We start from the raw sequence: 26481 nt of genomic DNA on the forward strand, positions 1-26481 counted from the left end.
ATCTGTATGAGATGATGGATGTTAACTACACTTATTGTGGTAATCATTTCACAATATATGTAAGTCAAATTATTATGCTATCCACCTTAAACTTATACTGTGCTGTATGTCAAGTATATCTTAATAAAACTGGGAAAAAAAGCAGAGTTATAAACATTATTAAATTTTATTAACAAAAACTTTGTACATTTTAATACATGTGGAATTTTACATCTAAGTAAAATAACAACACGTTCAAAATTTACCATTTATACAAATTGTTACAGAATAACAACCAGTGGGTTAAATAAGTAAAATAAACCACACCGATTTTTTAAAATTATCTACAAAAGATTTGACTTTCTTTAAAATTCCCCTGAACATATAAAAATAAATTAATTTTACTTTTCAATTAAATCTACCAATTAGAAATATTACAAATCAAAATATCAATGTTATCTTATGAATTTTTCACAATACAAAACAGATTCACAAAACCTTATTTACAGAAATGAGGTAAGAACTGTGCAATGTTTATTAACCAAGAGACATATTGCAGAATTAACATGTTCTTCCAGCTAAGTACACAGTGGAGGTCTAATTACAGCTGGGTCTTTTCCACTAATAATTCACACATTTAAGAATAGTTCAATGATTACATCCCCAATTGTTTAATTTATACTCTGCTATACTGTCATACCAGGAGTGGGGATACCCAACATGGAAGGGCTGTAATACAGATTTCACCTGTTTCAGGAACTGCAGTGGTGGGTTTTTTGTCTTGTTTTGTTTGTTTCAAATCATTGTCAATAATGGGAAGTTGTCTAACTTAAGAAAAAAAGAAAATTCTTACCAAATCCACTCATTTTTCTTGTGACTCATTAGTGGATAAATACCCAGGTAATAGTTTTGCCTGAGCTAGCTACAGTGGCATAGAAAGTTCTTAATAAAGGCAGAACCATGGGGAAGGCTGCTGGTGCAACGCCGACTGTCCCTACTACTCCCAAGGACTGAAAGCGCAGGCTCAGCTGTCCAGAGCCACTTCAGCACAAGGCAGGTCCTAACAGGCACTTGATTCAGGCCAAACCCTACCAGCAGTTTCAGAGTGGCCCCTCTTTCACTTTGAATTGAGCTGGTTCCCTCAGCAGCCTTAGAAATCACTGAACTCAAGCTTTCTTTAAAATATGAGTAGGTCTTAACACTAAAGAAAAAGCATTTAGCAAAAGAAAATTACCTTTAGCAGAAGCAGACATTTACCATTCTAACTTGATTACCAAAATTGGCCAAATCCCATTAGAAAGGAAATTTTCGTAATAAAGATTGCCAACTCCAAGTGGATGACCTATTTATTTGTAATATTTAACCAATAAAACTCCAATAGAAGAAATTAGACAGTTCCTTGAAATTTGTTTTGACTCACAGAGCAAGCATACTGTAACCCAAACAAAAGATCATATTTCACGTTCCAACTTTTACATTAAAATCAAATGGTTTAAAAATGGAACAAGTCTTTAGTTTTGCTATTCATCTCGCCAATTCATAACAAAATTAGTTGTACACCAACTATATTAAATTCCTCTTAGGCTGATAAATTCATTGCATGTAAATTACTTCAATGACAAAAGTTAGCTATTAAATTTTCTTTCAAAATTCAAAAAATGTGGGTGAGGGGTGGGGGATATGGGAATTCCATTTCAGTGCAACAAAGCAACAAGAAAATCAATCAAAGCCTTACAAGAATGCTCTTGGGGCAATTAATCCTTTGTCGTGCAGCTGGTTTCTTGTTGCATTTCTTCATAGGTGTAGTAAGGGGACTGCAACAGCAGCCAGATGAAGTGCTAGAATAGCAGGATAGTCCATTTCTAGATGTTTCTCAAGTGTCAACTTTTTTCTTGAGCAACAGGCCCAGTTTTATCACTAAGTCTCTGCAGTTAAAACAAACAAAATAAGATGCATTAGCTAAATGAATTTTTGGCCCCCACTTAAGATAATATCCTCTTACTTGAAATTTTAACTGAGATAAAAGGTCATATATACGGTTATTCCTTTTTTTCTAAAAGTCAGCATGGCTACTTTTCAGCATAACATAAAGACATGAATTTACTGCTAAACATTCAGTTGCTTTATACTAAATTCAGCAGTATACAAAGACAGAAGTGCCCCTCTGAGGGAGGATTCATAAGGAATGAATGTAGAAACCATCCCCCCAGACTGACTTTTCCACAGAAGCAGTAACACAGTAGTGTGGAAAATCAACTAACAAAGTCTTGGGTTCTGATCCCACATGTGCTATGTGTCCTTTGAGCTTTAACCTCTTTGAATCTCCCTATTTAAAAAATGGGGTTACAGCCTATTAATATTTTAAAGATTGGAACCACGTATACTATTGTATCTAACAAAGATGCCTGCCACATAGCAGGATACTCATAAATATTATTTCCCAGCCTTGCTTTTCTACATTAATTAATATTGTTTATTTTATAGTGTTTATTTACTATTGTGATTTTCCATTAAAAATACATTTCATACTGTATAATTTTTTTAACACAAGAAAAAACTTAGGAAAAAACGGTTAAAAAAAATTCTAAATTAATACAGAATCAATGAAATTTTCCATGTCTGCAAAACTAGGTTTGTGATAATGACAGTATTCACAGTCAGGAAGTCAGAGGAACAGTGGGGCAAACAAAAAGCATTGAAGAGTTAATGAAAACCAATAATTCTATATTTTGAGCCAATTCTTGTTACTAAATACAAACTAAAGTTTCTGAAAACTAAAAGCACAGTAAAGAGCAAACTTTCAAAGTAATGGGAAAGAGCAAACATTGTGACTTTTAACACCATTTTTTGCCAAGTCTCCCACCTCATTCTTTCCCTTCTTCCTTTTCCTGATGTCCAGTCTCCATTCTATATCCCAATATCCTTCCTCTAACAGGGTTCTGCCCTGAACTGGAATTTAGGGGAAACATTTATACTCCAGTAAAGTAGACCTGATTGAAGGGGAGAATTAATAGAAAGAAACAGCCTTAAAATGTGTGCTACTATATGTATCGTATACTGTTCCTGCACCCATTTTTATTTCTCTTAACTTGTACATTGAAAGGGTAAGATGCTATCACTTACATGAGATTAATAAAGAATTTAAATTTCATTACAAATGTGATGATTTACTTTCTATCAGGTAGAATAACTGGATTGCCCTAAAGTTTATATATTAATTTTATTATAAATATAATTCAATTTTAGCATGTCTGAGCAAAATAATACAAATATTCCTAAATTATCTAGACTATTTCTATAATTAAACAAATTAGTTAAACAAAGATTCTCAAAACACCAACTACTATCTTCTGATTGGACTGTCCAATACCACTTACCATACCATACTAAAACACATTTTCATTTTGAAATTATAAAACAGTCTTCCAACCTTACATGCAAATTCAAACTGATATACTTAGAGGATATATAAATTGGCTTAGGTCCTTTGTGTTTACAATATCCAGGTGCTGAAACAACTGGTTTTAAGAAGAAATTATCAGGGGGATAATATATTTTAAGGGGGGTGGGGAGGAAGAGAGGGGCTGGACAGTCATCTCTGATTAATCAATAAAATTCGTTTTGGTATTTCACTAGCTGTAACAAAGCACAGACACTTACTGTTACCTTCTGACTTGCATTATCGCCATGGATGGTGAGGAACGGGTTGGTGGTGGCTGGATGAAGCGGAGGCGCCTGCGTGCCTGCGAGCAGGTTGTTGATGGGCATCTGCGTGGGTGCCGGGATCTGCAGCTGCTGGAGATCAGGCTGGTGGTGCTGCTGCACCAGCTGATACAGAAGGGCCTGGTGCTGCTCCTTAGGTAAGAACATGCAGGAGAGGGTGAGTCCCAGTGCAGACCCGGCCGTCAGGACAGCCTGCTTTCTCTCTTCTTTGCTCTGATGTTAGGTATTTAAATGACAGCAAAGTCATACTACTAAGAAAGACAACAAGAGTCTCACCTGGAAGAACACACTGCACTAGATAATAACCATCTACTGTAAAATGTCAATATCATCAGGGAATGGCCTTATTTTCAAAATGGGGCAAACAAACGTAGGAGACCCCTATTCATATGCGGTTGCCCATGATAATCAAGGAGAATGGCAACTTAGAGCAGCCATGTGACCTGCATTTGGCTTTAAAATGCACTGCATGGTGAAATCCCTCCCATAATTCTGGGTACTTAAAATAACTTTTAAAGTTCTCATTCATGCCAACAGAAAGAGTGCTTTCTTGATGCGGTTATGAGACCATGCCTTCCAGTGAGCACCCCTGAGCGCGTACTATGATGTGCCAGGCACTGTTCTGGGGTGAAGAAATGTTAGGAAATGAGTACTGCCCAGGGTCGGGGGGAACAGGAGTGTAAGAGAGAGGACAGCAGGGGCGGGGGTCAGGGTGGTTCTCACTTGGACACAGACACGAGGAGATGAGGGAATTCTCTATGTGGATATGGGGGGGCAGGGGTGGGTGGGTTCCAGGCAGAGAGAGTGCTAGCCAGTGCCGAGGGGCCCTGTGGCACACCCAGCATGACCCAGGATGAGCAAGGAGACCGGGCCGGAGTGCAGTGAGCAGGAAGGAGGCCAGAGAAGGATGAGGGCCTGGAGTGTTGGCCGAGAGAGCTCTGGTTTTTTCTCAAAGTAACGCGGGAAGGCAAAGGAAGGTTTTGAACAGAGGAGCGACACAACCTGACCCAGGATTCTTGATGGATTCAATGTGAGGTGTCAGAAAAAGAGAGGGGTGAAGGAATAACTGCTTGAGCAGCTGGAAGGATGGAGGTGCATCAGCTGAGGTGGGGCAGCCATGTGGAAGGTCAGCAGTTCTGTTTGGACACATTAATTATGCCTGCACCATCTATTAAGAGAGCCAAGTGGTGGCAACTAAGTAAGCAGTGGATATGGGAGCTTGAAATTCCAGAGAGCGGCCCGGGCTGGAGACGTTGGTATCAGCACAGACAGTATTTAAAGCTTTGCGGCTGGAGGAGATCCTGAATTCTAGGATGCTCTGAAATGAGTGGGGCTGAGGAGAAGAGGAGGACCCAGAAAAGGAAGCTAAAAAGGAAGAACCAGTTAGGTAGGAAGAAAACCAAGATAATGTGGTATCTTGGGAGCTAAGGGAAGAAAATGTTTCCAGTGGGCAGAAGCCGTTACCAGGTCAGGGAAGAGGCCAGGCAGAAATGGACAGGGCTGAGCATGGGGCAGCAGCTGGTGGGGAGGAGGGTCAGGAGGAGGTCGAGCAAGAGTTTTCCTTAAGGTGGGAGGGGGGAGGTGCCTCACAGCACCACTCCTGACTATGTGAAGTTTGATGCTTGTAAATAAACAAACCTCATGCCACAACCTTGGCTGCAAAGGAAACGTCAAGTCTAATCCACTCAGTCTTCCTGGTCTCTGGGTAATAATTTGTGCTAAAAATTCCTTGATCAACCACGTTCCAGAAACGAGACACCTGTATGTGCTGTTCTTAGAGTAAAATCTTGATTAACAGGAAGAACCCCAAATACACTGAATTCCAGAACTTCATATTAAGATGAGGCAAGAGATAAGAAAACAAGATTACATTTTAGTGTAAGCGTTTAAGAATTTATATAGACTCTATCCTTATACCACTGTTAAGAACAGTGACAGTGACAATGATCCAGAATTGTAAAACAGACATTTTCAATACATTTTTGACTAAAGCAAGAAAGTAGGTAGATGTATTTTAGAAAGAAGTTACAAACAAAGGCTGAAACCCCAAAGTTAATTAAATGGGTGTTCTCCTAGCAGTGAGGTGTGCTAGACACACCCTCCCACATCTGCCTTAGTTCTCTCCCCACCTCCAAGATATGTTCCACACCTTCCTTCTCTCCTCTAACTACAATATCCCTATCCCCCTCAGCTGATGACTTTACTTATAATTCCCATTTAAAAACTACAAACATTAGAAGTGGGCTTCCTCAACCTCCTGTCATAAAACCCACCGACAGCCTCTCTGCCTCCCTCTTATCACAGGGGAAGCTGCTCTCTGCTGAAGAGCTCTGCTGCCCTGGCGTTATCCCTCCTCTCTCTGCACCAGAAAATTCCCCATCAACATACACATACGCTGTCATTTTCAAAATGATTAGAAACTACCCCCCTTAGACCACGTCTTTCTAATGCTAGCTGCCGATTCATTTCTCTGCTCTTTACGGTAAAATATCTTGAGTTGCCTGTACCCCATCTTCGCTTCCTCTCCTATTTTCTTCCCAACCACTCAGTGAAGCTTTTCACTTCTCAGCAAAACCACGTTCTCAAAAAGCTCCAGACACCCAAATCCAATGGGCAGTTCTTACTTGTCTCACCAGAAGCATTCTACGCAGCTGAGTCCTCCCTTTCTTGAAATGTTTCTTCACACGGAACTAGGCCACCACTCTCTGTGCTAACTCACTGGCCACTTTTTCCCTAGACCCTTGACTAGATTACTCTTCTCCTCCAGGGTGCCCAGGGCTCAGTCCTGAGACATTAGATTTCATTCCCTACTGACTTCAGAGAATCCCGCGAATCTAAACGTCACTGTATGTCATGTCACTATTGTGTTCAAAGCCCTGCAATTACAGGACTTCCTTGGCAGTCCAGTGGTTAAGACTTCGAGCTTCCACTGCGGGGGGCGCGGGTTCAATCCCTGGTCAGGGAACTAAGATCCTGCATGCCATGCTACGCGGCCAAAATAACAAACAAACAAAAGCCCTACAATTAATTCTTTAAAATTCTGAAAGGAAAAATGAGGATATACGAAAAAAGAGTTTTTTAACTGGGATAATTATTAAAGCTAGGCAATCAGTATACCATACTCTCTACTTCTTATACACCTGAATGTTTATTTCCACAAAGAAAGGTTTTTTTAAAAAAAATCACCAATGGCTTTCCATCACACTTAAGGTAAATCTAAATTCCATGCCATGGAGAGCCAAACAAGGCAGCCCACAACCTTGCAGCCCACGCTCACCCGTCTGACTGCTCTCCTCCACACCAGCCCAGTCACACAGCACACAGGCCCTGGTCCCTCCACCTTGAGTGCATGTTCTCTTCCACACACCCCCATGTCAGAAAGTCATGCTCCTTCAACTTTTATTCAGGTGTGTGCTCAAAAGTCACCTACTCAGAGGCTGGACCATCCTATCTAAGATAGCTCTCATCCGACTGTTATCTACCACCTTATCCTGCTGCATTTTCCTTCCCAGTACTCATCACTACCAAAAGGTGTGTATGTATTTATCGTCCATCGCCCCTATCAGAATGAAGCTCCATGAAAATACAGAGTCTACCAGAGCTGCATAGACCACGTTCTAGTATTTGTCGATGAATCAATATAATGTAACTGCAGGTATCACAGACTACAGCACAATGTCATTTCACAAAGTGGGCAATCTATACCTATGCTGAATAGTTATTATAGCTTGGATCACTTGCTCCTAATAAAGATCAAGTATTATCAAAAGGAAGAACTTACTGGTGTGAGCTGTTGAGAATTTAACAACTGCTGGAATTGCTGTTGATGAAGAAATATTTGTCTTTGCTGGTCAGAAAGTAATCCGAGTCCTGAGGCACTGAAAAACGATGAAAATTCTTACTTTCTACCGTACACCTTTTAATGTTTTTTTTTTAATGTAAAATGAACAATTGTTTCAATTTGATGTTTAATAACTTAACAACTTTCTAACCATAACACTTTTTGAAAACAATGATGCACAAATTTCTTTTCTCTCTCTTTCTCTCTCTCTCTGCACATATACAGGTAAACAAGAATTCACATTGTCAGTAAATGTTTTGTTTCCCTTTATACTGTAAACCAAGCAGGCACTCAGTTGTTTTATGGAATAAAAATTTACATGTGTTTATAACATGAACATGTAATACTTTATTTTTAATCATTCAAGGATAATTTAACCCACACTAAGTGACACATATTTAAAACAAAGAAAGAATCCAAACATACTACTAATTGATTTGACCTAAACTTTTTTTACATTCCCAATGGTCGGTAAAATTAAGCACCAATGAAAAGAGAGCCAGAAGAAACAGTTTACTACTATCCATTGCAAATCCATTTAAAATGACTTATTCCTCAAAAGTATGTGCAATAACAACATGGCTTTGCCATTCAAATGAAATTCCACTACAGTGAAACAGTGAGTCTCACTCCCTGGAAATTCAAGATAAATATTTGACCTTCATATTATATCAAAATCTTTGACAACAAAGCTAACAAAATTACACAGCTGAATTTTAAGAAACCAACATTCCTATGTGATCTTCATTATAATATTACTTTTCTTCAGGATTTATGACACATGAAGGCAATATACACGGGGATAAGAAAAATTAGCATTTAAAACACACATCACAGATCAAAACTGAAATTTTCAGTATAGAATATACCTAATGCTTTGTTACGAAAGGTGATTTAATTTTGTTTTAACCTGAATTACTTAAGTGTCAAAAATAAATGGCTCTTGGTATAATATATTAAGTTTGGTGGGTTTTAATTTCTTAGAGTACATCTAACAAGGAGCACATTTAAAAATCCCAATCTAAAGTATGGACAGCACTGGTACCACGTTGCACTAAAAAACCCAAAAGGTATTTAAGTAAGTTTCTTACCTGTTAGTCAGTGTAGTTGGCATTGGATGTGCTGCATTAGGTGGTACAGTTGTGTGGGTGAGGGGGGTAGGGTTCTGGGATATTGTGACAGGGGTCTGAATAACCCCATTTAAAGCTCCTACAATGCCATTAATTGCCAGTTGGTTACCTGGCAAAGCTCCAATTATTCCACCCACTCCAGGCACGGCAGGAATGGTGGATGTTACAGTCTGCATTCCACTAGCCAGTGCCCCCACTGTCACACCATTGACCTGCTGAACTCCACTAAGGCCTGAGCCCTGCTGAGCTGGACTCTGCCCAGCAGGAGGTGGAGTAGAAAGAGCCGATGAGCTGCTGGTGCTTTGTCCACTGGAGGTTAAGTCCTAACGTAAGAAAGAATAGAAACTAAGTTGTAAACAACACAGCAAAACTGTTTAAAATAATTTTAAACCATCTAATGTGATATACTACTGTTCATAAGTGAAACACACAAATGAAACTAACCACACCCAAATTACCTGATTTAATACAGGAAGAGAATTATCAGGTAGAAAGCTGTTTCCTAGATGAGGGCTCTTACTGCTGTTCAAGGAATCAGTAGTAGGAGCTAGATTAAAAAAGACGAAGAAAAAGAAACCTATTTACCTGTTAAATTACATTATGTGTAAGATTAAAGGTTTGTCTAAAAAAGCTTACCCTGAAGCCCGCATTAAAAACACTTAAATATTAAGCCTTGTTATTCTTAAGACCAATTTGAATGAAAAAAATCTTTATCTATACTGAATATCATGGCTTTAAATCAATAAAGAGATCATTACATATTTAAATTTTACCATTAAATTCTGTACTGAAGAAGTGAGAGCAAATTCAAATTGAACACTGAACAGGATTCTTTTTTTTTGAATTTTTGAATTTTATTTTTTTATACAGCAGTTTCTTATTAGTTATCTATTTTATACATATTAGTGTATATACGTCAATCCCAATCTCCCAATTCATCCCCCCACCACCACTTTCCCCCTTGGTGTCCATACGTTTGTTCTCTACATGAACAGGATTCTTTATGCTCATAGAAAATAATTTATCATTCCTTTTCTACATCTGCATATAACTGGTGACCAGTTATTATTCAGTTATTATGAAAAAGATAATGGAAGTCCATCCTACTTTCTTTAGATCCACAATAAATTCATACTTACCATTCTGTGCTGAAAATGCATGCATTTGATGAGATGGGCTGGGATTTGTTGTTATTGTTGGAAAAGGCACTGAGAGCTGTGCATTCAATAATTGAAGGCGTTCCTTTTTGGCAGTCAAGTTTTTAATCTGTTCCTCTAATCTTCGATTTTCTACTTGAAGTTGGTGTAATGACTTCAGCATTCCTAAAACTAGCAGACATTTGAATGGTTTTTAATAAAGAATTTCATACACAGGACTAGGTATTTTATGGACTTAAGTGTCAATAACTTTAGAAATAAATTAAAATAGAAAAGTAGAAATTCTATAAAGCATTTCTAAGTGACTAGGTTCTATTCCTAAATTTATATGTAGATATAAATATACCATAATATATTTGTACCTATGTAAGCATAAAGAGATACTGTTCCTAGATATACCATGTGGAAACTTTGTCGCCACATACCAAAAAAACCCAACCTAGTTCAGGTAATTTCCATTCTCAAAGAAAAATCATGAGAACACTTTATTTTCATCAAAATGAAAACCTAATTAAAAATTCAAGGTGCTCGCCATGATTTTTCATTAAAATCATATTTCAAAGGGCAAAGAATCACACCAATATCCTTTGCCACAAATAAAGAGCACAAGTATTTGTTTGTTGCTTGGTTGAGTTAAGCAAGCCACCTGACACAGGACTAGGAAGCCCAGCCGCTAGGCCTGTGGATCCACACTCGCCCAGCAGAGAGCAGTGTGTGTGCACCGCAGTCCCTCTCCCGGCTCCATGGGAAGGCACGTCATCTGCATACAGGCTCAGCTTCTGTCCTGCCTTACCACCTCAAATACCATTTCCGTTCCTGCCACAGCTCTCAGACCTCTCGACACAGCAGAGAGAGAGGCCTGTGTGATGCTGCAGTGAATGACACTTTAAAAGTTCTATGTATTAAAAAGTTGTATTTGTTTAACATGCCCTCAGGGCCTTGAAAACACACAATTCTACTGGTACAGACACATACGGTCATTTCCCAAGGATTTAACTTTTATCCCTCCTCTTCAAGATCACACAAATAAACCCTTAGTATACCCAAATGAGATGCAGTAAGACTAAGCTAAACCTGTCCTCCAGCTATCATGTTCAAAGGATTATCCCGGCATGAATTTCCTCACAATTATCATTTTTTGTCAGAGCACCATTCATAAAAATACCAATTTGTGGCACCTGTGTAACAATAAGCAAAATATTTTGTTTTGTTTTAAAAAATTAAAGCAGCAAAAGCTTATACCTCCCACCCCCAAAATGATTAAAAACCAAACCAAAACACCTATTATTTCCTTCCCCCAGATATATATATATCCTTAACATTAGGCCACTTCTCTAGTTAACAGTATCTGCAGTAACAGTTTTTGTGTTTGGCATTTTTCACCCATGGCTCTCCTTAATACTTAAAACTGTAAAGATACTAAATATGTATATGTAATATATATTACATAATTTAGCAAGTAAATGATATAGATAATATATATAAGTTATATATATAATTTAGTAATTATTCTCCTTTCTCACCCAAATTGTAAAATCAAGAGAGTTGGCCATACTTGACTATACACATTTTTTAAAACAAATTCTCCAAAGATGAGCAAGTTTGATTCAAACAACTAAGCTAAAAGAAGCTATAACTCATATTTTAGTAAAACTTTTAAAAATTGATTAGAACAAAGTACAATGGAGAAACAATGTACCAATATTTTAATAATTATAAAAAGTAACAAAAACCAGTGAATTCCATGAGCCAGGCAACGTTCTTTATATATTCTATGTCATTTAACCCTCAAAACAATACTATGATATAGGTAATTATTCCCATCCTACAAATGGAAATCTAAAAGCACAATGACATTAAGAAACTTGCCTAAGATCACACTGTTAATAACAGGTAAAAACAAAATTCAAGTCCAAGCAGTAAACCTGTAGCATTTGTTCTACTGAGCCACTACATTACACTTTCTCACCATATTATGTAAGACATATCATAATTTCAATGCTATTGTTGATGAAGTGTGACTTCAACATCTATCCACCTATCTGTTCATCCATCCATCCATCCATCTATTGATCTTTCTTTAAAGACAAGAAGAGAATACTTACTGTCACTAGGAGTGCCCTGTTCTAATAAAAACTGCTGTCCTTCACTCCACTGCCTCTCCAGCAGCTGCTCTATGCTGGCTGCTACTGGGGGCAGGTTTTCCAAACTGCTGTTGCCTGGTTGATCGTAGCGGATCTGTAAGCTACTTACAGGGGACCTGTTGGAAACATTAATCCTCAGGTTAAACAGAAGAAGGACCCTTTGAAGGAAGCACATTCACATTTCTCACCTTACGCTGAGCCTTCTCCTGTACAAGTTTTCTAACACCGGGCTGCCTATGTTAGAACAATAAAACCATAATCTACCCTAAAATTTAGTAATTACCATCCTTCCTCCCCAAATGGTAAAAATCAAGGGAATAGCTGGCCATGCTCAATAATTAAAAACCACTAGAAAATATATAAACACACCACTAATAATCTCTGAAATAGGCTGTAAAAGAACTTGATGCAACTTTATAAGACAAAAGGGAGAAAGACAGGACTAGAAAGACACTGTACAATTATAATAAAGTAGAGAGCATTTTAATTCATAACCACAAAATCTCAAGTATCAGTAAAAAGAATTTTTAAACAATTTTGAAGGAGTATTTTGTTATACATTCAAAAATACTTAGTTTCAAGTATTTTTAGAATTAGGGAACATTATCCAGACCAAAGCAATTTTTGAGCCCTTTATACAAATTTTTTCTAAAATGTCTTACATCTGTACTTCAAATGATAACAACTTAAACCTCTTCCAAAACAAGTATCACTTATATTAAGATGAACATGTCATGTTCTCTCATCCACTTTTTGTTTTAAATAAGTAAATGTGGCCATTTCTGTTCTCCAGCCTCCATAAAAATATAATAAATTAGTAAAGGGCTTTAGAGTTTCTGAAGTGTTTCCACCCACTTAACTTCACAACAACCTAGTGAGAAGTCAAAACCTGCCTTACTGGCTCCATTTCTATCTGAGGAAACAAGATGGGGCTTTAGTGACTTGTCCAAAGATACGCCGCTAGTAAGTGACAGAGCTGGGCTACAGCTCAGGTCTTCCAACAGCCTGAGAGTGCTCTGCCGCATCCCTGATATGCATCTCTCCAAAAATCTCTTTAAATTAGAAGTTAAACAAATGAGGCTTTTTATTCTACATGTAAACATCACATGCTACATACAGCTGCCCATCCCTTTCCAAATAGTATATTATTGCCAGGATAATTTAGGCCATTATATTTCAGGCTGATTTTTAAAGAATAATATACAGTTGGAAATATGTGCTAAAGTAATTTAGTGCCATTTTTTTGTGTTAAATACCATTTAGCTAATGAAACACGAAGAACTGCACAATGCAAAATTGCAGTAAGGAATCCTGAATAATTTCTAGGTAGCTTGCATGATATTTTAAGTTTAAAAGGAGAACACAGGGGGGCTTCCCTGGTGGCACAGTGGTTGAGAGTCCACCTGCCGATGCAGGGGACGCGGGTTCGTGCCCCGGTCCGGGAAGATCCCGCATGCTGTGAAGCGGGTGGGCCCATGAGCCACAACTACTGAGCCTGTGCGTCCGGAGCCTGTGCTCTGCAACGGGAGAGGCCACAACAGTTAGAGGCTCGCGTACCGCAAAAAAAAAAAAAAAAAAAAAAAAAAGGAGATCACAGGGACTTCTCTGGTGGCGCAGTGGTTAAGAATTCGCCTGCCAAATGCAGGGGATACGGGTTTGAGCCCTGGTCCGGGAAGATCCCACATACCACAGAGTAACTGAGCCCGTGCGCTGCAACTACTGAATCCCGCGCGCCTAGAGCCCGTGCTCCACAACAAGAGAAGCCGCCGCAATGAGAAGCCCATGCACTGCAAAGAAGAGAAGCCCCCGCTTACCACAACTAGAGAAAGCCCAAGCGCAGCAACAAAGACCCAATGCAGCCAAAAATAAATTTAAAAAAAGAAAAAGGAGAACACAGAGACGCTTCCTCCACTAAACATATGAGCAAAAAAAATCCATTAACTTTCTTCTTTGAAAAAAAAAAGAATAAAACAGTACAGAAGTAACACAGCATAAATTATAAATTGGTCAGATGATGTTATAATTGTACTTCAAACTCCTAGTTTCAAAAGAATACTATTTAATTTTCTGCAGAGTTCAATTAGGAAAAACAATACTACCTTTAGTTCACTCAGGGATTAGAAAAAAGGCACTACTGATGCAGCACTAGAAAATAGCAAAATTAGAGGTTACTGGACTAATCTCTCTAACGTTAAAGATGTTCCTTAACAGACATTCCCATATATATTAGCAACATAACAACAGTGATATTTACGGTAGCCATGGCAGAAAAAATTTTATTTTTAATAGAATTTTAAAATTTCCACAGTTGAAAAAGATTCTTGAATGGGCTTCTTCCTCCTTCTGCTCCATTCTCACCCAATCTAATACTATGCTTGAGGCAGTTTACAAAATTAGAGAACAGAGAGAAAACAAACTAGAAAAAGGTATAGGAGTTGAGAGTGGAATAAAGTTAATAAAACGATAGCCTAATGTGCTATTCGCAGGAATAACCTTATATATTATATATTAATAAATGGTACCTGAACTCTTTCATATAATATCTAAGATAATTTCACAGAACAATGTAACATATTTGCTATACTTTGCTTCAGACAATTTTAAGAACTAGAGGGATTTCAGAGATGAGCCACAAGAACTTCATTTACTGAATTAGGAACTAGAGACTAAAGGGTTAAGTGCATTGCCCACAACAGAGCTAAAACTGGAACCCAAAGTTGAAAGCCTGGAGTCTACAGCTTTAAGAGACTTTTTTTGTTTGTTTTTGTTTGTTTGTTTTGTTTTTATTTTTGGCTGTGTCGGGTCTTTGTTGCTGCGTGGGGGCTTTCTCTAGTTGTGGCGAGCGGGGTCTACTCTTCTTTGCGGTGCACGGGCTGCTCATTGCAGTGGCTTCTCTTGTTGCAGAGCATGGGCTCTAGGCGCAGGGGTTTCAGTAGTTGTGGCACACGGACTCAGTTGCTCCGCAGCATGTGGGATCTTCCCGGGCCAAGGATCAAACCCGTGTCCCCCCTGCATTGGCAGGCAGATTCTTAACCACTGCACCACCAGGGAAGCCCTAAGAGACTTTTAAGACTATTTTCTAACCAAAAAGAATTACCCAAATTAATACATTAATAGTACCAGGAGCTAAATATACAAGAGAGCTGAAATTCATTAGAAATCCAAGAAAAGGTATATCTTTTACAAAGCTTACAAATCTAACCATGTGTTTAAATTAATATTCAAGTCAATTTAGAATCATTTTTCTTGACTGTCTAGACATGCTTCTTATCTATAGAATGCTTTTATAGCCTCACAAATGTATGCTCTGCTGATATGAGTTAAAGAAGTTTCCAAATCGCAAAATGTTTCCTTTGCCGATACTTTGCAGTGCAAATAACGCTTACCTTGGTGAGAGACTCCCTCTGGGTGAGCTTCCTCTGCCACCAAGGCTGCGGCTATTGTCTCCGAGTTCTTGATCTGCAGTGTAAATATTTCACAGCTGATAAAGTGACTCTCACTAGATAACAGGTTTTAAGCTCTGGCCCTGATTTTTTCTAAAACATACATAAAACGTTTACCACTATCTTTGCAGTTCCTATGAAAGTAGAAGATCTAGTATGTTGCTAGTTTAGAATTGCTGAACTGTGGCATGTAAGGCGTTGTCCCTACACGTTTTTTGTGGGTGGAGAAGGCCATGGATTATGTTCGTTCTTTCATTCCTTTCAATTTTACAGCACAGAAGCGTGGTTTCCATTTGCAGTACCCTCCCCTCAGCCACTTTTAATTTCTACGGTTAAAGTAATGAATCACAGCTGTGGACAGCTAATCTGTATGCTTATCACAGCAAATCCTTATGCTTTGTATATTTTAACACTTTGCATTCCAAGACAAGTCATAAAATACATATGTATTACATAGAGCTACACACTAAAAGTGTATCTATTATATGGATCATTTCACATAACACTAAATATCCAAATGGACAATAACAAGTAGGAATACAGAATTCTGTATTTAAAAGGAAAAAGAAATTAATTTCTTCAAAATATTCCTTAGGTAACACCGAATATCTCTGCTTGAAAAATAACTTGTATTTCCCCTACAGTTAGTTCCTTATAAAATCATCCTATCTGGCCTCTTTAAGGTTGTCCTCCCCTTACTCTGAGTCAGGTAACCTCTGACCCTTAAAGTGTAAAGACATGACTGATCCATTCTTGGTGAACTGCTAAACCCATTCCCTTCCCCCAAACAGGCATGACTACTTGGACATGTCAACAAATCCTTAAGGATGGAATGAGACAAAGCAAATCCAGTGGCTCATTAAAACAGTACAAGAGGCAAACGCTACAAAATGTCAACTGGTAAAAATTCACAGGATTACTAAACACTGTAGAAATTCTCTAACAGGATTTTTTTACCAAGTTTGTGTAATGCAATTTCATGAATTATGCAAATAAAGATTGAGGCTATTCACAGAAAAGCCCACTGTTATGTTACTTTCATTGCACAGAACTGAGCACTGAACACATCAATCACAAAAGTCACAGGAGACACTAGCATTCCTGCCTGCTGATGGCTCTGCTTAAACATTTACATTTCAGACAGTAAAAAAGCACATCACTATTTTGCAGCACAGCATACTATTTACTTCCAACTGTGATTCTTTTGATTTAAAAAGGGAGGGGCACCCCCCACCCACCTTTTAGATTTTACTTATCAACCACACCTTTAGATCTTTCAAATCAAATGACCTGAAGGGGGTAAAAATTACATTGGGGGAAGGGAACAGAATTTTAGAGTTTAAAAATTCTTGAAATCTTACCTGTTTGATTATTTTCAGACTGAGCTATAAGAGCTGCCATTGATGAATTTGGATTTATTCTATTGCCATATATATGAGATGATGCCTGACTAAGAGAAGATCCAGCTAGAGTATTTGCCTAAATGAAAAGAATTACAAAGACAAATGAATTATACTTAAAAATATCTTAATACTCTTCCTCCTAATAGAACTAGTAACAACTACTTTCTCCAACCTAAGAATATAAGAAAAATTTCTGACTTTCTGAAGAGCAAATTTCATTCTTGTTTCACCGTTCCAATATTCCAGTTTCTGGAAAGTTACATAACTCTAAATTTAAAAAAATAAAAAAGTGAGAGAGAGAAAGAAAAAGGATTGGCACAAAGTTAACTATTCATGCTTTAATTTCAAAGTACCTATTTGATACCAAAACCAGTGGCATGGTAACCATGTGAACATATGACTAGTTATTTAATCTTATTAAACCATTTACAAAATAAGGGCAGGGAGACAACAGATGTCTAACAAATGTTTCAATCTCTTACCTCACAGGCTGGCTGAGGAGGTCAAAAGGTCCAACTTCTACCTTTAGTATTTTAACTATACAGAGCCATATTTCTATTGCTTAACTCTGTCATTAGTAAAACCTGCACACTATTTTGTTACTTCCTATTCTGATAGACTTGGAAGCCTGCTGCTTTTTCTGTTTTGTTTTGTTTTATTTTAAAAGAAAGCAAACAGGCATCACAAGTATGTTTTCTATACAATGCAGGGCTCAACGAATCACAGCTTTGCCCTGACCCCATATAAGGCACTGTCTTTTTGGCAGTAAGCCAGCTCTACGAACTGAAGAGCTAGTCCACAGTTTGTGATTCATTCATGTTGCTAACCACAATTCTGAAGGCCTCCACTGGGACTTGTGCCAAACAAGCGAAAATGAACCCTTAAACAGATGAAGCTAAGGAGGCTGGCCAAAGTCTTGCGTAATCCAAAGTAATAAAAATGCCTTCTTTGATGTGAATACTTTCTCCCACTTTCCAAGAATATTATAACCTTAAAAATGTGGCATTTTAGAAGCAAATCTCTTGTACACAAAACACTGTTAACTCACAGAAGGCTATTACTAGCCTGAAATACTTTTCAGACTTAACAGAACCACGAATTTCAAAGTAGATTTCTTTTTCTTTTTCATGAATGAAATCAAACTTAACCTTTCATAAAAACAAAATCATTGTGTAGTTATTGCAAAACAAAATTCTGGAAAACAATTTAAAAGAACTGAGGCATTTTTAATATAAAGCAGCTGAATAACAGCAGAACAAAAGATGTGGGACATTTTGACATGTTTAACTGCACAAAAGAGAACAAGACGACATAATAGTGACAACAAGCAAAATATAAACAAGAGAATAAACTGTGTTTCTGGAAAGACTCAGACCCTGACATTAATATTCGGCCTCTAGCCAACTTCCTAAGCATAAAAGTTGGCCTTTACAATTCATAGTAATAGTTCCCGTGATGTAGAATCCTGTCCTTGCTTTCCATTGTTTCAAAGGGTATATTTCATAGTTCATACTGTAATGTCTAAGTTCAACTGGTCAATTTCTGGGCTTCATTTTTCCTCTTATTAAAGATACGTATACGAAGTCAGTAGTTTGGATTATATAGTACTGTTTAACAATCAATTAGCCCTTGGCAAAAGCTAAGTCGGCACTTTAACCTAAAGATCACACTAGACACTTACCATGTATAGAATATATAAAATATGAGTCAAAAATGGAAACATAGGAAGACTTTTTTTTTAACCTCTCCAGAATTTAACTACTTGGGAATCTTGGATACTTATAAAATAACTTAGAACAAGAAAAATCCAAAGAGACACGCAGAAAGATCAGATGTTACCAGTAACCCAGTTTAAAATCTTGGGCACCTCACACTTAAAAATGCTCTTTGCAGAGCGAACTTACTTACTCTAGACACAATTCTAAAAAGATCAACTAAGCATATAACAGATTAGAAGTGGAAAATTAATTAGAAAGACGAAGAAAAAGTAATATCTTGAGACATTTTGTTGGCAGCAAGAAGTAACAGCTGACAGCAAGAGAGGAGAGAGAAAAATACCAGCAAGAATGAGTGCATTCCCGACTGCTGGTGGGGCTGTGCTCTGAGTACATGGACAGGAGGGGCCTCTGCACCTGCACCCTATCCTTTGACTCTCGTGTTTGTGCACTCATCCACTGGCTGAATCAAAACTATTATCATACCAGTTGAACTGCTTTTCTAGTTCCAATTATCAGTTTTATGAGTTGCCTTAGTCTCTTGACAAGAATCAAAGATCCTATTCTCTTTCAGGAAGGGTTCCTTCTGTCAAGAGCTTTATATTTATCCTCGTTAGCTTCAAATTTCTTGATGTAGTCTCCAAATCATCTTACTTTCCGAATCACACACTACGCCCACTACACTAACAGATCAAAACGCAAAGCAGCACACCATAACTGATTTCCATAATGACTATCAACAGGAAGAGAATCAATCATCGTTAGCATGATTCCAAAGCAGGAAACATGTATTTTATAAGGATGGCAGGAAAAGGAAAAATTAATAATAAAATAATAAAATAAATTAGAAATACATTCTTCATTATCCTGAATGATAAATTTCCCAAATTTTCTGAATGTTTAAAAATTATCTGGTAGTTTTGTCTTTTAAAAATTATTGTATTTATCTAAACAAGAAATTTCCAAGAGAGACAAAATAAATGACTAATTTTACCATGTAGGATTCTGTGGTATATGAAAACATCTAAAGCACTCCACATTAAAATTCAAGTCATTACCATCATTTTAAGCAGGGAACATGAGCTACCAAAGATTCCACAAATGTCTGACACTGCTTGGCCAACACTTCTGAAATGGTATTTACAACGGTTACTGCTGGAAACTCTTGATAACTCTGTAGGCACCTTAGGACCAAGAAACTCCCAACATTTTAGTAAAAACATTCTTCAACTTAGTAGCAATAAAGAAGGATAAGTGAGTGAGCAGGGAAGAGACACACAACTTATGAGGACAGTACACATACAATGACTGGCATTTTGTAGACTCAAAAAAACCTTCGTTATTAATAAGTGAAAGCATTAAGATTCATGGAAGTCCATGAGAACCTAAAGAAGCTAGTTATGAAGCATAAAGGGCACTGAAAGCTTTTATATAAAAGGAATCTGGAACAAGGAATAAGGGAAACAATATATACACAGTTCTCCAAAGCACACTTTGAACATGGATTTTTAAAGTGCACCAAAAGCAAATTAGTAATGTACCACAGGTCTGCTTCAGAAGACCTGGTATAAAAACTGGCAGTTGTCATTGCTGGAGACAGTGTGGAGATAAAGGAGCCCTCCTACACTGCTGGTGGGAATGTAAATTGATGCAGCCACTATGGAGAACAGTATGGAGGATCATTAAAAAACTAAAAACAGAGCTACCACATGATCCAGCAATCCCACTCCTGGGCATATATCCAGAGAAAACCATAATTCAAAAAGATATATGCACCGCAATGTTCATAGCAGCACTATTTACAACAGCCAAGACATGGAAACAACCTAAATATCCACTGACAGATGAATGGATAAAGGAGATGTGGTACATATATACAATGGACTACTATTCAGCCATAAAAAGAGTGAAATAATGCCATTTGCAGCAACATGGATGCACCTAGAGATTATCATACTAAGTGAAGTAAGCCAGACAAAGACAAATATCATATCATAGAGCTCACATAAGGAATTTAAAAAAAAAAAAAAAAGAGAGAGAGATACAGATGAACTTATATACAAAACAGAAACATATCCACAGACATGGAAAACAAGCTTATGGTTACCAAAGAGGAAAGGGGAAGGGGCAGAGGGATAACTTAGGAGTTTGGGATTAACATATACACACAACTATATATAAAATAGATAACCAACAAGGACATACTGTATGGCACAGGGAACTATACTCAGTATTTTGTAATAACCTATAAGGGAAAAGAATCTGAAAAAAAAAAAAGAAATATATGTATGTATAACTGAATCACTTTGCTGTACACCTGAAATTAACACAACATTGTAAATCAACTAGACTTCAATGCAAAAAAACCAAAAAACTGGCAATTGTGTCTGGAAGGAAGTACATACCTTATTTCAATTCTATCTTGCCCTGGGAAAGAGAGTGTCTACTGTGGGCAAATATGTTCTCAGGCCTATTGGCACTATAAAGAGTATGAGTTGTTAAACACTGGGGGTGCTGAGTGAAGGTATCCACAAGACACATAAACTCTGTACTGGTTTTGCAACTTTTCTATACACCCCAAAATTATTTCAAAATAAGAAGCTGAAACAAAAAAGAATATGTAAGTGTCCATCGACAGATGAATGGATAAAGAAGATGTGGCACATATATGTAGTGGAACATTACTCAGCCATAAAAAGAAATGAAATTATTTGTAGTGAGGTGGATGGACCTGTCATACAGAGTGAAGTGGATCAGAAGGAGAAAAACAAATACCATATGCTCACACATATATATGGAATCTAAAAAAAAAAATGGTTCTGATGAACCTAGGGGCAGGACAGGTGTAAAGACACAGACGTAGAGAATGGACTTGAGGACACGGGGAGGGGGAAGGGTAAGCTGGGACGAAGTAAGAGTAGCATTGACATATATACACTACCAAATGTAAAAATAGACAGCTAGTGGGAAGCAGCCGCATAGCACAGGGAGATGAGCTCGGTGCTTTGTGACCACCTAGAGGGGTGGGATAGGGAGGGTGGGAGGGAGACACAAGAGGGAGGGGATATAGGGTATATGTATGCATATAGCTGATTCACTTTGTTATACAGCAGAAACTAACACACCACTGTAAAGCAATTATACTCCAATAAAGATGTTTAAAAAAAAAAAAGAATATGACCGCCAAAAAACTGGTCACTTGGCTTAATAGTGTCCTGATGAAATGAAGTCATCTACTCAAAATGTAAAAACCGGTTTTAGATCAAGATAAAAATATTTTATGAAATTTTAAGTTCATATTGCCTTAATAAACTTCTGCTTTCACTTCCAAATATATGATACCTTAGACAGGTTCTTTTTTCCCTCCCCAAGACTAATAACTGAAGGAACCACTTCACACAAGATGTTATATCTATTCTAATACCTTAGTAAAAGTCTCACTAAGTGTAACAATTATTTTACAAGATGGACCCAGAGCCAAGTAAAGTAAAAATAAACTGAATAATTACTGAGGTAAATCTAAGTCACGGTGAAGCAAAATATGCTTAGTACCTGAGTCAAAGAATACCCTTAGCAAATTTAGAATAACATACTATGTTAAGCATCTAGAAAGATATGCAAGTCCCTAGACCAAGGCAGTAGTGAAACTCAAAATAAATCATAGAAATTTAGTGCTTCCTAAGTAGACTGACATACCCTATTAAAATATTAACAAGATTAAAATTATATTTCAGCTTGAAGTTCACCTCTTACATTTCAAATGTCCCCTTAGGACCACAGAGAAGTTTTGAAAGAGTTCTAGTTGTAGAGTGAAGTAAGTCTACCAAATTCCTAGGCACTTGGCTCATTCTAAAGGAGTTAGTAGTAGAGAGGGAAAAAATCAGGCTAAATCTACTCAATTATCTGAGTATCAGACTTAAAAGTGGGTATTGTTTTGGTAGATTTTTTTTTCCTCCCTAATGTTGGTAAAGGCAGAAAAATAAAGTATGAAGAAGAAAAATTAGGTTTGAAAGAACAGTACCTATCAAAATTTCACCTTTGGAAAGTATCATAGCAATGCATCATCTAGAGGTGAGTATGAAACTTCATGCTTCAATCATATAGGAAGAGGTCATAGCAAGCATTTTTTAAATGCACAATTAACCTGTCAATAAACATTAAAGTCAAATGATTCAAACAAGCTCTAAAACACAGCAGCTTCTTCTTCAAACTTTCCAACACTGACACGATTTAAAAATGCGTTCTTCTGAAATACTGTCAGCTCACTAAACAGTATTATTTTTAAAAATTCCTACTTCGTCCATACTCTTACAAGAAAAAACTCTTTGTTATCACTGTATCGGCCATAAGACAAACTATCTCACCTTGGGTGAGGGACTAAAGCTCTCTGTCCTCAATTTCCATCTGTAAAAATGGAGATAGAAATAGTACCTTCATCATAAGAATACTGTGAGACTTGAGTTACTGCACGTAAGGGCTGAGAAGAATGCGTGGCAGATGGCAAGCACTCAAACTTTACCTTGTTATTTAAAACTTCTTTTCATAAACTATTATGGTTTCCATCTTTTCCATTAACTTCATTAGAGAACATAATTTGCCCATTATAGTCTGATATTAACATGGCTATATTTCAGAGTAAAACATTTCCCTAAGAAAAATTAGATAGTACTGTCTCATTATGCAATGATATCTTAATCTATATATTCTATAATAACATAGCAATACAGCAAATATAATGTAAGGATTCAAATATTTTAATGATAATTTATGCACAGTTTGTTTGACTAGAAAAGTTTCCAGGAAAAACTGGAGAACAGTAGAAAGTTTCATATATTCTCCAACTCAATCCTAACTTTGTACTCTAAAATGTATCCTGATAACAGACCCATTTCTGTGTCAGCTACCACCATCGGGCTTTAATACTCAGCATGTGATGAGAGAAGAAACCATGTGTGAACAACTTTCAGGTCCCATGAGCAGGCTGACTGTTAAAGCTGTCAGGTTCAATTGCATCATTCCACTTTATTCAATGCCCCAAACTGCTCCCTAATTGTTAGGAGCTTAACGTATTCAAAACCATTGTTTAGGCTAATGCTGAAATGCCCCACAATTGAGTTTATAAAGTAGTGGGAGGGATTAAATTGTAGTTAAACCATCAATGAACACTGATGATTGAGCAACAGGACTGTGCAGAATAACCACCAATTCTAAGCAGGTTTCTTAATTGGCCAATATCTAATCAATATATCACCTACCTTTTGGGGTAGAAATTAAGTCCCTAGAACTAAAGAGGCTATTGAAATAATTTAAGAATGAAAAGACCTTAGTCAACAGCTGTATGTGAAATGACTAAATGGGTGTAATAACCATTAATTCCAAAGTACTTCATGGTCTGCAAAGTACTTATTCTCACTTGAACTTCAGAATATACCTGTACTGCAGGTAGAACAGGTATTTAAAGTATTCCATTTCACATATGAAAAAAAAATCAACATCCACAAATGTAAAAGACCTACCCACAGACACACTAGTGAGCAGCAATGCTCCAGGAATCTAGGATTTCGGACCCCAGTTTCTGCTATTTTGCATTGTGCCACACAAACAGACACAGTAAAATTCCTAAGAATGTTTTTTCAAAGAGATACCCCTTAACACAGAGGCTCACAATCTATGTCACTTAACCTCTTCATCATCCAAAAGTAAGTAACGTTAGAAAGCACTTATAAAAACTTATTCTGCTCAGAATGTGGACTTCCTTAAAATTACAAGTCATTATGCAATTATTTAAAACAGGGACTTCCCTGGTGATGCAGAGGTTAAGAATCTGTCTGCCAATGCAGAGGACACAGGTTCAAGCCCTGGTCCGGGAAGATCTCACATGCTGCAGAGCAACTAAGCCCTTGTGCCACAACTACTGAGCCTGCGCTCTAGAGCCCGCAAGGCACAACTACTGAGCCCGCGTACCACAACAATTGAAGCCCACGTGCCTAGAGCCCATGCTCCACAACAAGAGAAGCCACCGCAATGAGAAGCCCGCGCACCGCAACGAAGAGTAGCCCCCGCTCGCCGCAACTAGAGAAAGCCTGTGTGCAGCAAGACCCAATGCAACCCCCAAAATAAATAAATAAATTAATTAATTAAAAAGCAGGATACAACAATAAAGTAAAGTAAAATAAAATAAAATAGATGAAACTTTCGTTCTGACCAATCAAGTCAGAGCTCCTCCAAAGATAGATGAATCGGCCTGGGAAACTGAACCATTTTCCCAAACAGAATTAAAGTGCCCTATCAGCCATCATCTGAAAGGAAATCAGGATTATATCTAAGACAGCTCCCCAACACACACACCAAAGTTAAGATACTTGAAGTAAAAGTCTCACAGAAATCTGCAAAACATTAGTCACTAAATTATACCCTTAAAATACTTAAATTTATCTGCATTTAGTAAATATCACATAAATAAACCTTAGAAGTTCCTTCAATTACTTTTAAACCTGTATCATTTTTATAATAGTAACACAGAGTAAACAAGGAACCATGATTATCTACATGAAGACTGTATCCAAAAGCAAAACTCAGAATGCAAGACATATTAGAATACAATTATTTTCATTACATTCTGTCTTAAACTCTATTAAAGCAATCATCCTTCACACAAAAGCACCAGGATTCTTCCAAAGACAAAACAGAATGAATGCAGAACTAAGAAACAGTGGAATTTGAAAGGCAAAATGAAATATTAATGGCACACCTATAGAAACTAATTTATACCTCTACCCATGATACAAGAGCAGAGCACCCATCATTAAAACATCACAAGGACAGCAGTTCTATCTTCCAATAATGTTAAGGAACTATAATTGTAACTATACTGCTGATATCTGTGAAGGAATAATTACCCTAAAAACAAGTTTATCAAATAAAACAAAAGGATTTGACATCAAACAATATAAAGCTAGGTTATCAAACATTTTTAAAGGTTTTTTTCAAATTAGGGCTGCTAAGCATCAGACTTTGTCTCCCCACATTTTTACAAGTGTCTCCTTTTTGCCCCATTAAAGGCACAAATCTAGTTTCAGTTTTTAATTTCTATTAGCTCTTCCTGATCTTACTTCCCTGACCACTTGCCTGGGAACAATCCTTAAGACAGCAAATAAACCAAAGAAGAGGCCTGTCTATCTTACTTAAACCAAGGCCAGAAAGATCAAGAATGACCTACGGATTTTTATCCTTCTGGCACCAAGCCCATCACTAAAAATTACTGCTTTCATTAAGGTTTTGGGAGGGAAAGGAGGAAAGTCAAAACATCGTTCAAATTTAACACTTCTATTCTCTGATTTATATTTTTTAAAACATTTGCTTGCTGGTGTGATGGTTTTCTCAATAATTGTAACAAGGCTTCTATAATTATATTTTAAACATTGATAGTTTTAATTTACACACTTATAGCACTACTCTCTTCATTTTTAAATCAACTACCTATAAAGAAACTCTAAATAAAAGGCTAGGGTGTGATTATCTAAACACAGTGAATTGCATGATCTGAAAACATACAAGGCCTATACAAAAGTTAAACAGAAATAAACTTCTGTCATTTGGAAAGAAGATTAAATTACCAAGTGCATCACAATTTTAGGAGTTCTATCTAAACATTCGATTTATTCTAAATATTTCTGTATCCTTTCCTTTGCACATTGCCTAGAAAATTCACACTTTGCACATTCAACACCAATACTATTGTCTAAGGCAGCTAAACTGAAGTAGTTCTGCACTCAGTTCAACTCAGAGGTCAACCTGCCTCAGTTGCCTGGAGACTGATGGTTGCTACAGCAGCACCAGATAAGCCAGGCTAAATAAGCTCCGGCTTCAAGGCAGAAAGTGTTTACTGCTGGACAGAAACACAGATGCAGCTGTCTCGGCATGCAGCATGGGAGTCTCACTGGATG

The 26481-nt window shown here is 37.3% G+C and overlaps 1 protein-coding gene across 16 annotated transcripts in view; it reads right to left on the reverse strand.

Moving 5' to 3' along the window:
• Nucleotides 1-155: 155 nt before the first annotated feature.
• The window catches only part of MLLT10 (MLLT10 histone lysine methyltransferase DOT1L cofactor), a 249193-nt gene continuing 222867 nt past the window's right edge, over nt 156-26481 (reverse strand). For 13 of the 16 annotated variants that reach the window (XM_060292985.2, XM_030837131.2, XM_030837130.2 and 10 more), the window contains 9 exons: nt 16779-16896; nt 15361-15433; nt 11936-12090; nt 9813-10001; nt 9132-9220; nt 8635-8996; nt 7484-7580; nt 3640-3834; nt 156-1904 (listed from right to left, as the gene is read on the reverse strand). In XM_060292985.2, coding sequence (XP_060148968.1) covers nt 1860-1904; nt 3640-3834; nt 7484-7580; nt 8635-8996; nt 9132-9220; nt 9813-10001; nt 11936-12090; nt 15361-15433; nt 16779-16896 — 1323 coding nt within the window. In that variant the 3' untranslated portion in view covers nt 156-1859. Of the gene's footprint in view, nt 1905-2842; nt 2970-3639; nt 3835-7483; nt 7581-8634; nt 8997-9131; nt 9221-9812; nt 10002-11935; nt 12091-15360; nt 15434-16778; nt 16897-26481 lie in introns of all 16 variants that reach the window. The other 3 variants (XR_004035214.2, XR_004035213.2, XM_030837128.2) reach the window with 3 other exon arrangements.

Source organism: Globicephala melas, chromosome 2 (genome assembly GCF_963455315.2).
Source record: "Globicephala melas chromosome 2, mGloMel1.2, whole genome shotgun sequence".
Taxonomy (NCBI): Eukaryota; Metazoa; Chordata; class Mammalia; order Artiodactyla; family Delphinidae; genus Globicephala; species Globicephala melas.